This window comes from Jaculus jaculus, chromosome 7, assembly GCF_020740685.1.
Source record: "Jaculus jaculus isolate mJacJac1 chromosome 7, mJacJac1.mat.Y.cur, whole genome shotgun sequence".
NCBI lineage: Eukaryota > Metazoa > Chordata > Mammalia > Rodentia > Dipodidae > Jaculus > Jaculus jaculus.
The window spans coordinates 9,612,463-9,629,565 of NC_059108.1; the positions used below are offsets into that span (position 1 = coordinate 9,612,463).

At 46.5% G+C, this 17,103-nt stretch overlaps 1 protein-coding gene across 1 annotated transcript in view; it reads right to left on the bottom strand.

The window, feature by feature from the left end:
• Positions 1–12,293, bottom strand: part of Usp12 (ubiquitin specific peptidase 12) — a 58,949-nt gene extending 46,656 nt beyond the window's left edge. The window contains exon 1 of the mRNA XM_045154545.1: positions 12,114–12,293. Within this exon, the coding sequence (XP_045010480.1) occupies positions 12,114–12,161 (48 nt within the window). The 5' untranslated portion in view covers positions 12,162–12,293. The remainder of the gene's footprint in view (positions 1–12,113) is intronic.
• Between the last annotated feature and the right edge of the window lie 4,810 nt (positions 12,294–17,103).

Below are 17,103 nucleotides of genomic sequence, written 5' to 3' on the forward strand. Positions count from 1 at the left end.
GTGTGGTGGAGCCTTTAATCCCAGCGCTTGGAAGGCAGAGGTAGGAGGACTGCCCTGAGTTTGAGAGCAGTGTGAGATTACATAGTGAATTCCAGGTCAGCCATACCTCGAAAAACCAAAAGAAAACAAAATGCACCCAAATATCCTAACCCATTCTAGACTTATTACCAACACACAAACTGCTATGCACCTTTAGTTTTGCCTGTGCAAGATTTCAATGTGTGAAGTGCCCAGTGATAGCCACTGAATAAATGTTAGATCACTACCTACCTAAATTCTTTGAGAAAGCTACAAATTACAGAAGTCGCCTTCACCTTTACAAAGTCGGCTGAAATACCAAGGTTAGGGTGAAAGGTAGGAGCACCAGGCCAGCTGTGAACAGTGAAGTGAGAACCTCAACACGGCCCCAGGGGTAAAAACAAGCACAGCTAATTAGCACTGCTAACATGGGGGTGAAAACATGTACCACGACAAAAGGCTTTTCAAACTTCAGGAAACAAATAAGAGCAAAAGCTACTAAATGCTTGGAAGGAGCAGAAACCTAAGCCACTTCTTAAACAAAAGTAACTCCAAGGCTGGAGAGATGGCTCAGAGGTTAAGGCGCTTGCCTGCGAAGCCTGAAAACCCAGGTTCAACACCCCATGTCCCACGTGAGCGCGATGCACGAGGTGACACAGGCACACAAAGTGGTGCGCTCTGGGGGTCAGATTCCAGTTGGCTGGAGGCTCTGGCGCGTCCATTTTCTCCCCCCCTCCTCTTCCTCCCTCTCATATAAAAGGAGGGGGCAGTCTATTGGGCTTGCCTCAAAAAAAACAGTAACTCCTGAATATGAGCAATTCTGTCAATTAAATGCCAACAAACATGAGGGGAGAGGTCATGAAAAAATAATACAAAATAGGTTGGTATTGTATATATATATATGTAAGTAGAAGAATAGATTAACAGGGGTGAAAAGGCCCAAAGTGAGGTCAGGGGAAGAGATTGAGTAAAGGAAAGGTAGAGGGAGGGCTAACCAAGATCTAAGAATATGCAAATAAATCATATGGAATCCTCCGGTTTCAGACAATGGAACACACAGGAGCCATAGATCTTTGTTAGAAAATTTTCAGTGCCAGGGATGGGATACCTCCCGTGAGTTGTTGGCCAGGGAGGTCCCTGATGCCCCCAAAACATTATAGGCCATTGCCAAGGCCCTTGGTTTCCCACCAGGAATAGATGGTAAGACCCTATTGCTGAAGACTCCACATACTTGGCCTGCAAAGCCACAGAGAAATCCTGCTGGAGCTGAGCTGAGAACCTCCTCCATGTAGACCAGCTGACAGAAAGCTGAGAAAAGTCATGCTGCATGCAGTTCAATAGGAGAAAGAGATACCACCAGTGAAGATACTCAACAGTGGACACTCAAGCCTTATAATTGGCCAGCCAGCCCAAATGAGCCAATGGGTGCAATAGTGGCACATCTGTCATAGTGGAAACCAGCTGCCCTCCAATTGGACTGGAGGCCCACTCCATGGGGGGAAACACATCCCTGATACTGAAAACTTAAACCAGGGGTAGTCATGAGCCCTAGGGGTGTAACATCTGCTGATGTCTGGGAAAATGTACATATTATGCTTATCAAACTGCCCAGTAAGCACTTCTCTTAATATTTATACCCTTATATTAACACTACTCTCACTTTGGGTAGACAATCTTCTCTTTTCAGATGGCAGTGACTTTGGGATGACTCAGAAGGTATCATAGAGCTGGAAAGAAGTGACTGGAGTACTGAATAACATCTCGATCACACCTTCCAAGGCTCAAGGTCTAATACGGAAGAGGTGGCAAAAAGAATGTAAGAGCCAAAGGAAGGGTAGGACTCCTTACAACGTGCTCCCTCCAGACACAAAATGGCCTCAATATCCATGAACTCATAGTGCCTGACACTACCTACACAAGACCATCATAAGAGGAGGGAAAGATCACGACATCAAAATAAAACAGAGACTGATTGAGATGGGGAGGGGAGATGATGGAGAATGGATTTCAAAGGGGAATGTGGGTGGGAGGGTACTACCATGTGATACTTCTTATAACCATGGATAATGTTAATAAAAATTGAGAAAAAAATAAAAAGAAAAAAAGTTAAGAAAAATAATAATACAACAACAAGCCAGGCGTGGTGGTGCATGCCTTTAATGCCAGCACTTGGGAGGCAGAGGTAGGAGAATTGCCATGAGTTCAAGGCCACCCTGAGATTGCACAGTGAATTTCAGGTCAGCCTGGGCTAGAGTGAGACTCTACCTCGAAAATCCAATACTACTACTAATAACAATACAACAGTCCAGGTGTGGTACAGCACACCTGCACATAGAGGCTAAGGCAACAGGATCACATTCAAGACCAGCCTCAGCTTAAACACAGGCAGACCGTCTCCAAAACCAGCGATAAAACAAACTAACGAACAGACAATGTGAGAGTGCGCTTGCACGCGTTTAGTTAAAAGGGCAATTCATGAAGTCCTCAAGGCAGTGGCGTCAACCTGCAACCGAGGCTGAGGCTTGGCTTTTACAGAAAGGAAACAACCAGAAGTTGAAAGGGGTTAATTCGAGGAAGCTACTGTATTGAGTCAAGGCACGTAGCAGGTCCTCATTCAGCTGAGTTCCCTACGGGAGAGATGGGAGCCTACTCCAATTTTTTTTTTATAAAATTTTTTTGATTTTTATTTATTTATTTGATAGCGACAGAGAAAGAAAGAGGCAGAGAGAGAGACAGAGAGAGAGAGAATGGGCGCACCAGGGCCTCCAGCCACTGCAAACGAACTCCAGACGTGTGCACCCCCTTGTGCATTTGGCTAACGTGGGACCTGGGGAACCGAGCCTCTAACCGGGGTCCTTAGGCTTCACAGGCAAGCGCTTAACTGCTAAGCCACCTCTCCAGCCCAAGAGCCTTACTTTTTAAAACCATTCTGCTGGCCAGGCGTGGTGGCCCACACTTTAATGCCAGCACTTGGAAGGCAGAGGTAGGAGGATCACCATGAGTTCAAGACCACCCCGAGACTACATAGTGAATTCCACGTCAGCTGGAGCTAGAGTGAGAACCTACACTGCATTACCAAAAAAAAAAAAAAAAAAAAAAAAATCTGATGAATTTATCTATTTTTAAGCATCATGTTAAAACGAAAAAATAAGTAAATGGCTTGAGGTAACTCTAAAATTTAAATAACCTTCCTCTGTTATTTGCAATGTGTTATCAGATGTTACTAGAACACTTATTAATAGAAATATTGGTTAAAAGTTGAGAGGTTTTATAAAATATTCTTATAGCATCAACAGTCGCCTGGTACGTGCCTGCTAGCTACATATTTAAGTAATTTTAAGTATAAAACTTCAGAAACACCTCAGCCGTTCCCCACATTCTATTTGTCAAAAAACGTTCTGGGTACATCCTCTGTGATATTCATTAGAATTTTGAAGGTAGGGGTGGGGCATGGTGGCACACGCCTTTAATCCCACCACTGAGGAGACAGAGATAGGAGGGTTGTCGTGAGTTCAAGACCATCCTGAGTCTACACAGTGAATTCCAGGTCAGCCTGGGCCAGAGTGAGACCCTACCTCGGAAAAAAAAAAAAAAAAAAAAAGAATTTTGAAGGTGGGGAGGATGGTTCAGTGGTTAAAGAGACTTGTTTGTGAAGTCTGCCAGCCTGGGTTCAATTTTCCAGTACCTACCTAAAGCCAGATGCACAAAGTGGCCCATGCATTTGGAGTTCATTTGCAGTTGCAAGAGGCCCTGGTGAGCCCATGCTCACTCTCATTCTCTCTTCCCTCTCAAATAAATAAAAAGTTTAGACAAACTGAGAACACTTCATAAAGAACAATCTAATTTTTACTTTTCACTGTGCTAAAGACTGACCCTGCCTTTGCTGGCGTACACTAAGTACATGTTGTACCATCCAGCTGCACTCCAGCCTTCACTTCACTGTTAAGTACTCAAAAGAATAGAGGCCTGTGGTCCTTATCACTTTGGACCTTTTATCAATCAGCGCTTCCTCAGAGACATCTACTAATAAACTGTTCCTTCTGATGAAAATGAAGTGAGATAAGTGTATCTCATAAAACAGATTTCAATTCTGGCTACTATTAGTTGAGCTAAAAGGTGAATCAGCACCAGTGATGCTTCCTACCACCAAGAGAGTCAATTTAGAAGGGGGAGAGTAACAGCCATGGCCAGGGAGCCGTCCACAGCCCAAGAGCTGCAGGCGCTTATCCCCACTGCCAGATAAGAAAACCATGGAGAGGAGTAACCTGCCTAAGTTATACTCACAATTAAGGAAATAAATGTATACTCTCCCAAAAAAGAGAACCAATTCAATTCTGTTTTGAAGTATTGGCAAAGAAAAAAGTGTTCTAAATGAATAAGGCAGGTATGGTGGTACACACCTGTAATCCCAACACTGGGGAGGCTAAGGCAGAAGGATCATTTGTTGGCTATATATAAAGACCTGGACTCAAAAAAAGTGATAAACTGGGCGTGGTGACACATGCCTTTAATCCCAGCACTTGGGAGGCAGATCACTGTGAGTTCAAGAGGCCACCCTGAGAATACATCGTGAATTCCAGGTCAGCCTAGGCTACAGTGAAACCCTACCTCAATAAACTGGGGAAATAAAAATAAAAACAAAGATTAGTGAAAGGTGGAAAGAGAAAAGCAGAAAGTAACAATGCCCTATGAGATAAGCAAGAATGTATAGACACATTCCACATAACTTCATGGCATCTGAAAAACAACAGCGTCTTTAGTCTATTTCCCCATATTCTTACCTTTATTTATGGTAAGTGCTCAAGATCAGAATAAACCCACTATCTTGTAATAAATTTAATTTTTAGTAACTATATCTTTATTTTCTAATAATCATAAGCTTATAACTTATAATCTATCACAGTGACTGAGTTAATCTTGTCAACTCACTTTAAAGTATGAAACTCTCCATGCTTTAAGTAAAACTAACCAACTTAGGCAAACATGACAATCATTTATGGAAGGAACAATGTAAAGCTGTTATCTAGCAGCCCAGGGTTTGTTGTTGTTGTTTGGGGCAGGGGGCAGAGGGGTTGGGAGCAAGTCTGTTTACAGACCACAAGGCCAGACAATAACACTGCAGCCCAACTTCATCAACTGTGGGCCTCACAGTCATATGGTGGCCATGTAACTGCATGTGGAACAATCATGAAAAATTTGACAAAAATAAAAGGTTTCTGAATACATAATGATCAAAATTTAATTCAAAACAAACGTAATAAATCTGAAGTGTTTCTGGAAATGCTCACCCATAATGCAAAGTTCAACAAAGACTAGTGGGGCTACATTGCTGAAGACTCCACATACTTGGGCTGCAAGGCCACTGAGAAACCCTGCTGGAACTGAGCTGAGAACCTCCTCCATGTAGACCAGCTGACAGAAAGCTGGAAGAAGCCATTCTGCATGTAGTTCAATGGGAGAAAGAGAAATCACCAGTGAAGATACTCAACAGTGGACATTGCAAGCCTTATATTTGGCCAGCCAGCCCAAATGAGCCAACAGGTGCAATGGTGACACATTGTCATAGTGGAAACCAACTGCCCTCCAATTGGACTGGAGGCCCGCTCCATGGGGGGGAAACACATCCCTGATACTGAAAACTTAAACCAGGGGTAGTCATGAGCCCTAGGGGTGTAATATCTGCTGATGTCTGGGAAAATGTATATATTATGCTTATCAAACTGCCCAGTAAGCACTTCTCTTAATATTCATACCCTTATATTGTTACTCTCACTTTGGGTAGAGAACCTTCTCTTTTCAGATGGCAGTGACCTTGGAACAAATGAGCCAATGGGTGCAATAGTGGCACGTCTGTCATAGTGGAAACCAGCTGCCCTCCAATTGGACTGGAGGCCCACTCCATGGGGGGGAACACATCCTTGACACTGAAAACTTAAAACAGGGGTAGTCATGAGCCCTAGGGGTGTAACATCTGCTGATGTCTGGGAAAATGTATATACTATGCTTATCAAACTGCCCAGTAAGCACTTCTCTTAATATTTATACCCTTATATTTGCGGCGAACCCCCTGACCAGCAGGAGAAGAACGACCAGCAAACGAAGATCCTTCTTGATCACACTTTATTGGAGAGCCTCTTGGTTAACAGGAAAGCTGATGGCGAGGGGCAAGGGGTGCAGGAGTGTAGCTGCTTTTATAGGGCAGAATACTATGGGGCGCCTGTTGATTGGCTGCCATAGGCTCACCCGCCCAACAGGAGCCACGGGATAGGCTCAGGACAAGGTGCTGCCTAAATAAGGAATTGTTTACCTCAAGACTGGCAGGAAGCCAGCGCCATTTTGTAATGGTGTCTGCATTGGCTCCCTACATATATTAACACTACTTTCACTTTGGGTAGAGAATCTTCTCTTTTCAGATGGCAGTGACTTTGGGATGACTCAGAAGGTATCACAGAGCTGGAAAGAAGTGACTGGAGTACTGAGTAACATCTTGATCACACCTTCCAAGGCTCAGGGTCTAATGCGGAAGAGGTGGCGGAAAGAATGTAAGAGCCAAAGTAAGGGTAGGACTCCTTCCAACGTGCTCCCTCCAGACATAAAATGGCCTGGATATCCATGACTTCATTGTGCCTGGCACTACCTACACAAGACCATCATAAGAGGAGGAAAAGACCATGACATCAAAATAAAAGAGAGACTGATTGAGATGGGGAGGGGATATGATGGAGAATGGAATGTCAAAGGGTAAAGTAGGGGGGGTTTACCATGGGATACTTTTTATAATCATGGAAAATGTTAATAAAAATTGAGACAAAAAAAAAGTAGGGCTGGAGGGTTGGCTTAGAAGTTAAAGGCGTTTGCCCACAAAGCCAAAGGACCCAGGTTCGATTCCCCAGGACCCACATTAGCCAGATGTACAAGGGGGCACACGTGTCTGGAGTTTGCTTGCAATGACTGGAGGCGCTGGTGCACCCATTCCTTGTCTCTCCCTCTTTGTCAAATAAATAAAAATTAAAAAAAGAAAAAGTTGGCAATAATGATACCATGTTATGCACCTTAAAGACAACTGAGGACATTAAGGTCTTTGAAAATGACCATATATAAGGCCCAGCGTGGTGGCGCACACCTTTAATCTCAGCACTTGGGAGGCAGAGGTAGGAGTATTGCTATGAGTTCAAGGCCACCCTGAGACTACATAATGCACCACCAGGTCCAGCCACAATATTTTTTTAGAGATAGCTAGTGAAATATTATATGAATAATAAAAGAGTAAGCTGGGTGTGGTGGTGCACACCCTTAATCCCAACACTTGGGAGGCAGAGGTAGGAGTATTGCTGTGATTTCAAGACCAGCCTGAGATTAATAGTGAATTCCAAGTGTGCCTGCCCTACCTCGAAAAACCAAAAAGTAGTAATAAAAACAAAAAGAGTAACATTCACTTAAGTACTTAAGTACTTGTAAAGAATTGTTACAATTAATATGTTAAGCTGACTACAAGACGGGACTGGGCCTGGCGCAGTGCTCACACCTGTAATCTTAGCACTCGTGGTGGAGGAAGAATCAGGAGTTCAACATTATCCTGAGCTACCTAAGTTTCAGACCAGCTCAAGCAATACAAGCCCATGTCTAGAACACCTCTCAGCCCCAGAAAGTCCCCCTTCCAGTAGAGCAGGCGCTGAGGCTCCTGGGCCCCTCCTTTTCCTGAATAATAACATGCTGCCCAGACCTCACAGCCTTTACCAGGCAGTCAGGCTGGCAATAAAAGGTAAATGGCCAGCTTGACCTACCACTGCTGGTGGGGAGGGGGGTTTTGTTGTTGCTATCTTTGTTTGTTTTGTTTTGAGGTGGGGTCTCACTCTAGCCCAGGTTGACCTGGAATTCACTATGTAGTCCCAGGGTGGCCTCGAACTCCTGGCGGTGCCAGCAAGACTGCTTCTTCACTAAGTGGTTTCAAGTGTTTGTGCTGCACTGGGCACAGGCTTTCTCAGAAGTACTAACTAGCGGACTCCCACAGCATCTACTCATTACTAGGGTCTAATGGTCACCCTCAACCCTTGGTGACGGGAAGAAGGCAAGCAGCCAAGCCCATGCCCGCAGTGACCAACCCCACTCACCTCCCTAACGGCTTCTGAGCGGACCCCACCCCCACCGCAGCAAACCTCCCCCGGCCAGGGTTCCCACAACCTCAGCAAGAGCCAACCTTGACAACCAGTGGAGTCACATTTGTGGAACTCATAGAGAGCAGAACTGTCTCCAGCAGCCAAGGCAGACCACCTGGACAGGCCACAAAACTCCACTCGAAGCCCACCACCTCAAATTCAATCCAGAACCCCCCCCCCCCCGCATGTTTACTCTGCCACTTGCCCCACGGTTTCACAATCACTAGTACAATTTTTGTAAAACAGTTTATGTATTTGTAAGCAGACAGAGCGAGAGAATGGCCATACCAGGGCATCTAGCCACTTCAAATGAACTCCAGATACATATGCCACTTTGTGCGACTCGCTTTATGTGGGAAACTGAACCTAGGTCATTCGGCTTTACAGGCAAGTACTTTAAATGCTGAGCCACCTCTACAGCCCGCTAACATTAGTGCATTTTGTTAGTTACTATGGGTCAGGTCCTCAAGTTAGAAACCACCTTAAAGCAAAGAAAACACCATGTAAAACTGAAAATGCACTGTTGTATAGACAAATATTTCTGGAGGTGACGTCACAATGTATTATTCACTGCAATTTAAGCAGTCACTGAGTCAGACTTAGAGAAATGAATTTTACTAATTTTCACATAAAAGCAAAAAAAGTGACTTAAAGTAAGATATATCACAAGAGATTTATTTTAAGTGACTTTATCCAAGTAAGCCACTGCAGATTTTCTCTCCATCCTATTTTTGACAAATGAATAAATTATGTAAACTTCAATATTTATAGAATAAAATTTCAACTCACTCTAAATGTTTTCACAGCTGCTGACTCTCTGAGAAATACAATTCTAGGAGCTGGGGAAATGGCTCAGAAGGTAACAGCACTTGCTAAACAAGCATGCAAGCATGAGAGCACCCACAGGAAAATAAAATGGGCAACTCCATGCCCACCTGTAACCCCAGGCTTAAGAGTCAGAAAGAACACTAGGGCTCACAGGTCAACTGACCTCATCAAAAATACTAGAACAGGGGCTGGAGAGATGGCTTAGTGTTAAGTGCTGCCTAAGGACCTCGGTTCCAGGCTTGATTCCCCAGGACCCACGTTAGCCAGATGCACAAGGGGGCGCATGCATCTGGAGTTCGTTCACAGTGGCTGGAGGCCCTGGCACACCCATCCTCTCTCTCTTTCTCTGTGTGTGTTTCTTTCTCTCTCTCTCTTACTCTCAAATAAAGAAATTGTTAAAAAAAAAGTAAAAATAAAAAAGTACTAGAACAGGGCTAGAGGGATGACTTAGTGGTTAAGGCGTTCGCCTGCAAAGCCAAAGGACCCAGGTTGGATTCCCCAAGAACCACATTAGCTAGATGCACAAGGGGGCACATGCATCTGAAGTTCATTTACAGTGGCTGGAGACCCTGGCGCGCCCATATTCTCTCTTTCTCTTCCTCCCTCCCCCTTTCTCTGCCAAATAAATAAATAAATAAAAATAAAATATTCTAGAAAAGGCATGTGCCATCACACCTGCTGTTTTAGTATTTTTTGAAAATATTTTATTTGTATTTATTTATTTGACAACAAAAGAGGGAGAGAGGGAGAGATGGAGAGGGGGAGAGAGACAGAGACAGAGAGAGAGAATGAGAATGGGCACAACAGGACCTCTGGCCACTGCAAAGGAACTCTAGACGCATGTGCCCCCTAGTGCATCTGGCTAATGTGGGTCCTGGGGAATCAAACCTGGGTCCTTTGGTTTTGCAGGTGAACGCCTTAACTGCTAAGCCATCCCTCCAGCCCAGCACATGCCTTTAATCCCAGTACTCCGGAAGAAGAGGGAGGAGGATCACCCTAAATTCAAGGCCACCATGAGACTACATAGTGAATTCCAGGTCATCCTGGGCCATAATAAGATCCTACTTCAAAAATACTAGGACATGGCCTGGAGAGATGGTTTAATGGTTGAGACACTGGTCTGCAAAGCCAAAGGACTCAGGTTCAATTCCCCAGGACAAATGTATGCCAGATGCACAAGGTGGCATATGTGTCTGAGTTTGTTTGCAGAGGCTAAAGGTCCTGGCGTGTCCATTCTCTCTTTCTTATAAGTAAATAAATGTTAAAAAAAAAAATACTAGAACGATTAAGGTAAGACAACATGCCTTGAATTAGGTGGGTGCACACTCACTGAACAAGATGAAAAGTGTCCCAAGCTTAGCAAATTAGTACCTTAAAGACTTCCACTTTCCTAATTCTCAGAAGATGGGGAGCAACTTTCTGAGGAGTTACAACTGCAAATGACTTGGAGATAGTTATTTACTACTATTCTGGGATATGAAACACAGACACACCCAAATTTAATAGCACCTTTGGCACAGTCTCACTTGGCCAGGCATGGACATTTCTGTTATTTACGAAAACACATTACACATCACATGCAATTAGTGCACCTGGGAAGAAACCCCCCAGAGAGCTGAGAGTTGACATCCTTGAAAGCAGAATCTCAGTGAAACCTTGGAAGATCTCTGTGTTTTGCTGTTCTAATTTGGTTATATTGTTATACTGTTTGTACCCCTCAAGTATTTATAGAATAAATGAAAGCAGGGATTGTCTTTGGTTTCATTTTAGTGTTTTGGGACAGGATTTCACTACATAGTTCATAAATCCTCCTGCCTCAGCCTCCAGAATAATAGGACTGTAGGCATTCTTATCACTACTGTATACCCAACATTCAGCAGTCTCCAGCGGTAGTCAGGGGGTGCTGAATGTATATTAGGCATACTGGAGGTAATGAATAGTCTAAATGAATCACGCCACTCCTGAAGCCCTGAGCTTTCACAATGAACTATGACCCCACAAGGTGAGCAGCTCAGCAATGTGGCAAAATTACCAGTGTAAAAGACTCACTGGCATGTGTAAAAAAAAAAAACAGCTAGTTCAACCAGCCCTCAGAAATCGTTTTCATGGAGTCCTTTCTCAAGAAGAAACAAGTTATCATCTCTGTGGGGAAAATGGATTCTTCAATGATTCATGATTAACACGACTTCTTTAATGCTACAGATCGACGTCCACCTAATTGCAGCCATTTTTACATAGACTGTTCCACAGAATACAGTAGAGAATCAACTTTTAAATCCTCTCATTTCCGATCTGGTTCACCACTCCCTTAAAGAAAAACATAAAACGCTCCAGGTCTGGATGGGGGGAAAGTCTGCTTTGGGGAATCTCCCTTATGAAAATCGGGTACAATGTGACAAAAAAAAAAGACAAAAAATTTTTTTCAGAAGCCTTTGGTAACCTCAGTCTTGGCCCACACTGCAAAAGAGTAACTTTTTTTCCCCCTTCCCGGCTATGACTCATAGATAACAATTCATAACGAGTCGCTGTCACATCAGGTGCAAAACTGACCACGCATCCCAAACAGGTCCTTAAACCCACCCACGTTTGGCCTCCCTGGGGAGGGGGGGGGACACGAGGACACAAGTGACCGGCGGTGAGGGGGGCACCGCTGCTTTTCGAGACGATGGGGGAAACCCCCCCCCCAGGGGACAAGAAGTGCCACCTGGACCCAGGCTGGACGCGCGCGAGTGGGGAGAAGAGGAATCCCAAGAGCTCGCTCAAAGTTTCCACCTTCACACACACACACACGCCCCTCCGCTCGGAGCCCGGGGCCCCGGCTAGGCCGGGCGCGGAGAGGACAGAGCCCAGCGCTGGACTTCCGTCCTCCCCGTCCCTTCCGCCCGCAGAGCCCTCCGCCCCGGGGAGGACCCCCGCGGGGACGCCCGCCCTCCGCCGCCCGGCGACAGCCCGACGGAAGTGGAGCGGGCGCGGCGTGCCCGGCGCCCGGGAGTCCCGGCCGCGCCCTCGGCCGCCCAGGCCCGCGCCGCCCCGCCACGTCCCCCGCACACCGCGACCCCCGCCGGGCGCGCGCGCTTGCGCGCGGGGCCGCCCTCCCGCCGCCGCACCTACCATGGTACAGATGGAGGCGAATTTGGAGACTGTCATGAGGATTTCCATCCGCCCAGCGCCATCTTCCACCCAGTCACGGCGACGGCGGCGGCGGAGGAGGACGATCACCAGGAAGGGAACCGGGACGCCCCGCTCCCTAGCCGGCGGGGGGAACCGCTGCCGTCGGCGCTCCGGCTCTCCGGCCTCGGGCCCCAGCCTCCCCCCCCCCACCCACCCTCCCGCCCGCCCCCGGCTCCGCCCCGGCGCAGGGCGCAGCCGCCGCCTCGGGGCCCGCGCCTGCCCGCGAAACTCTACGCCACACACGCCCGCGCCCAGCACGCGCGCGCGCACGCACGCACGCGCGGGGAGCGGTTCCGCGCAGGTCCTAGCGCCCGACGGGCTCAGCGACACCCGCTCGTCTTCGCGGCCCAGCCAGCCCGGGGACTCGGCCCCGCCCCGCGCGCCTTTGTGGGCGGGCCAAAGGGCGGGCACCGCTTCCGCCTGCCGCTGGGTCCTAGAGCCTGCGCGTCTGGCCGCGGAGGAGCTTGGGGCTGCGTATAAAGAGCCTGGAGGCGGCTGACCCGCGGGTCCAGGAGACGCAGCTCGCCAACGATCTGGACATTGCTGAGTGGAATGGGAGAAAACCCACTTCTGTGTAACTACGATTGCCCGCGAATGCGTCCCAAGTACTTAAATTTCATTCTTTTTTGTTTTGTTGTGTTTGTTTTCGAGGCTCGCTCTAACCCAGGCTGACCTGGAATTCACTATGCAGTCTCAGGGTGGCCTCGAACTCACTGCGATGCTGCTACCTCGGCCTCCTGAGTGCAGGGATTAAGGACTCATGCCACCACTCCCGGCTTAAGTTTTATTCTCTTTACGTAATTTGGATGAACCTTGTTTTGTGTTGTTTTTATTTTTTCAAGGCTGGATCAAACTCTAGCCTAGGCTGTCAGGGAATTCACTATGTAGTCCTAGGCTGGCCTCGAACTCACAGATATCCTCCAACCTCAGTCCCCAGAGCGCTGGGATGTGCACCACCACGCTCAGGCTAGGTTTAACTTTGAATTTGCAGGAGAGGTAAGTAATGAGGAAGGGAAGGGGATCGAATCCTGCTTTCTTGCCAGCAGGTGGACCATGGCTTTGAATTGGCAGCTTTAAACTTAAACGTAGCGGCCGCAGAAGAGCTTCACCGGCAGTCAAGCTAGTAGTGGATGGATGCATCCTGTTTTCTACTTTTAGAAAATTTATCATTGCACCATGTTCTTATCTGGGAGCTCAGTTTTATATTTCGCTGTTTGAGACAGTAGCTCGAGGGAGTAAAATGACTTCATAAATTCCATTAGAAAGCCTGTAATCTGAAGGTGAGGGGCCTTTTCTGTCCTGAATTGAGGTAAAGTTCTCAGATCTAGTTTGGCTCACCTCATGAGCTCAATGCATTCAAGAAACCAAAGAATTCAAACCACTTTAGATGATAAATAGATTTCTGGTGTGTGCATGTTGTTTCCATAGTAATTCCAACATAAGCATGGAGAGTGGGTGAGATGGTGGCTGCATGTAGCCACATCCCATAGTAACTGTCTGTTCTCCAGGTGCTTGGCCTCCCCCCAGCCTGGGATACCAAGCCAGTGGCTGGACTCCGGCTTTCCTCATCCTGTGTTCAGATCTATGCACTGTTTGTCTCCGTGCTTGCCTCCCAGAGACTTCCAAGTCGACTCAAGCTGCTGATTTGCTGCTTGGGATTTAACAAGCCCTTGGCCATGTGCCAGGCAATGAGTTTGTCGTTTTGATACATTTTCTAAGTGTAATCTTTACAGTAACCTTAGATGCCTAACTTTTTTGTTTGTTTTGCTTTCAAGATAGGCTGTGGCTCTAGCCCAGGCTGACCTGAAATTCACTCTAGTCGCAGAATGGCCTCGAACTCATCGCGATCCTTCATTCCTCCGACTCCCGAGTGCTAGGCTTAAAGGCATGTGCCACCATACCTGGCTCTCAAGGGTGGCTTCTAGTCCAACAAGTAAAGTTGAGTGATCTGCACAATTGATATAGGCTGGACAAGATGACATAGATTGAAAATTTTGTCATTATTGAAACTTGGGTTAAAAAGAAGAGTTGGGCCGGGCGTGGTGGCGCACGCCCTTAATCCCAGCAATCGGGAGGCAGAGGTAGGAGGATCGCCGTGAGTTCAAGGCCACCCTGAGACTCCATGGTGAATTCCAGGTCAGCCTGAGCTAGAGTGAGACCCTACTTCCCTTCTTCATTAAAAGAAAAAGAAGTGCTATCTATCTGCCTCCCTAGTGCTGGGATTAAAGGCATGCCACCACCATGCCCAGCTCCAAACAGCAATTTTTTAAAATTACTTATTTGCAAGCAGAGAGAGAAGAAAATGGACACACAAGGACCCCTAGACACCACAAACTCCAGATGCATGTGCTATCTTGTGCATTTGGCTTTTGCTCTGGCCCAGGCTGACCTGGAATTGACCATGTAGCCTCAGGGTGGCCTCACACTAATGGCGATCCTTCCACCTCTGCCTCCCGAGTGTTGGGATTAAAGGCATGTGCCACCACGCCAAAGTCAAACAGCTATTTTTAAAAGGAACCATTCCATCACAGCACAAACTAGAGATACACTCATTTGATATATGCTGAAGAATGACAGTAAAAAAATAAAAATAAAAACCTTTGTTTTCTGAAATCAAACCATACACAGAAAACTTTGTGCATGCAGTGAAAACACTGTGATCTGTGGCAGACAGTAGTGTCGAATCTGAGCCTGCGTGTTTCTAGCACCGTGTGCACGTGTCATGTTCAGAACCGACTGACTGGTGAAGACACGTGATGTGACATAGTTGGGCACAGCCAGAAATACCGGTTTCATTATACATTAAATTTTCGATTTATTTATTTATTTATTTATTTGGTTTGACAAGATAGGGTCTCACTCTAGTCCAGGCTGACCTGGAACTCACTGTGTAGTCTTAGGGTGGCCTCGAACTCAGGGCAGTCCTCCTGCCCCTGTCTCCCAAGTGCTGGGATTAAAGACATGTGCCACCACATCCGACATTCAGAAATATTCTCTTGCCAACCTTTTCACCACTCCCACATTCAGCTACCTGACCTCATGGGTTCACAAGCAGTGGTTTAGCACAAGTTTTAAAGTGACTCAAGCCAGACATGGTGGCACACACCTTTAATCCCAGCACTTGGGAGGCAGAGGTAAGAGGATTGCTATGAGTTTGAGGCCAGCCTGAGACTACAGAGTGAGTTCCAAATCAGCCTAGGCTAGGAAAAAAAAAAAAAAAAACGCAAAAACAAATGTGGCTAAGCCTCAGTTGAGAAGATACCTCTTCACATGCTTTCTTTCATTAGCTACATTGTTTCTTCTGAGAGCACCCCATAACGCGCAGTACATGCCAGCAACCTTGAACATAAGCACAAGCCCTCTGGTTACGCAGTGATGTATATCTGAATTCCATTTATTTAGTCACACATCTGCTGGATAGTTCTGAGATGAAGGCTGTCTTGTAGACACATAAGAAACTAAAGGTCTTGCCTTCGAAATAGCCACTAGAAAAGAGAAACTGTGGGGCTGGAGAGATGGTACTTGCCTGCAAGGCAAAGCAACGACCCAGGTTTGATTGCCAGTACCCACCACATAAGCCAGATGTACAAGCTAGTGCATTCATCTGGAGCTTGTTTGCAGCAGCTGGAGGCCCTGGTGCACCCATTCTCATTCATTCTCCCCTTGAAAATAAATAAAAAGAATTTTTAAAAAGAGACAGAGAGATAAGGTGTGGTGGCTCACACCTTTAATCCCAGCACTTGGGAGGTAGGAGGATTGCAGTGAGTTCGAGGCCCCCCTGAGACTACATAGTGAGTTTCAGGTCAGCCTAAGCTAGAGCAAAACCCTACCTCAAAAAACAAAAGAGGAGCTGGAGAGAAGGTTTAGCATTAAAGATGCTTGCCTGCAAAACCTAAGGACCCAAGTTCAATTCCCCAGAACCCACATAAGCCAGATGCACAATGTGGCACATGCATCTGGAATTTGTTTGTAATGGCTGGAGGTCCTGGTGTGCTCATTCTCTCCCCAACCCCTCCCTCTGTCTCTTTCTCTCTCAAATAAATGAATCAATAAATAAATATTGAAAAAGAAAAAGAAGCCAGGTGTGGTGGCACACACCTTTAAGTCCAGCACTCGGGAGGCAGCAGTAGGGGGATAGCCCTGAGTTCAAGGCCAGCCTGGGACTACATAGTGAATTCCAGGTCAGTCTGGGCTAGAGCAAGACCCTACCTTGATATCCCCCCCCAAAAAAAAATGTTAAACTTTCAGCATCAGGTTTCAACTGTCATCTCCTCGGGGAGATCTTGCCTGCTGCTGCTGCCTGGTCCTCTCCTTTCCACATACACCCATGAGAACAGGGAGCTTGCGGGTTTCTACATGCTGCCCCTGGTGCCTAGGAAGGAATACTAAGTGCTCAGCAAATACTGGTTATTGGATGAATTAAATAAAACTGGTGAACAAGCCAGGTGTAGTGGTGCATGCCTTTAATCCCAGCACTCAGGAGGCAGAGGTAGGAGAATTGCCATGAGTTGGTAGCTACCCTGAGACTGCATACTGAATTCCAGGTCAGCTTGGGCTAGAGAGAGACCAGACCCTACCTTGAAAAAACAAAAAAGTAAATAAAATAAATGTGAACACACCAACACTGCAAGCTAATCTAACTCTGGAACAGATAATAAAATTCTGGCCTGAAGAATTGAAGAGACGGTATGGTGGTGTAATGGGGTCTGAGGGGGTCCTGGAAAGTCTGTGAACCCCAAACCCTGGGTTTGTTTCTATTTTTATTCAAATAACTGAATAAAAAAAAGAAGACTGAGGCTCGCTGTAATGCAGAAGAGGTGGTGGAAAGAATGTAAGAGCCAAAGGAAGGTTAGGACTCCTTACAACGTGCTCCCTCCAGACATAAAATGGCCTGGATCTCCATGACCTCTCAGTGCCTGACACTACCTAC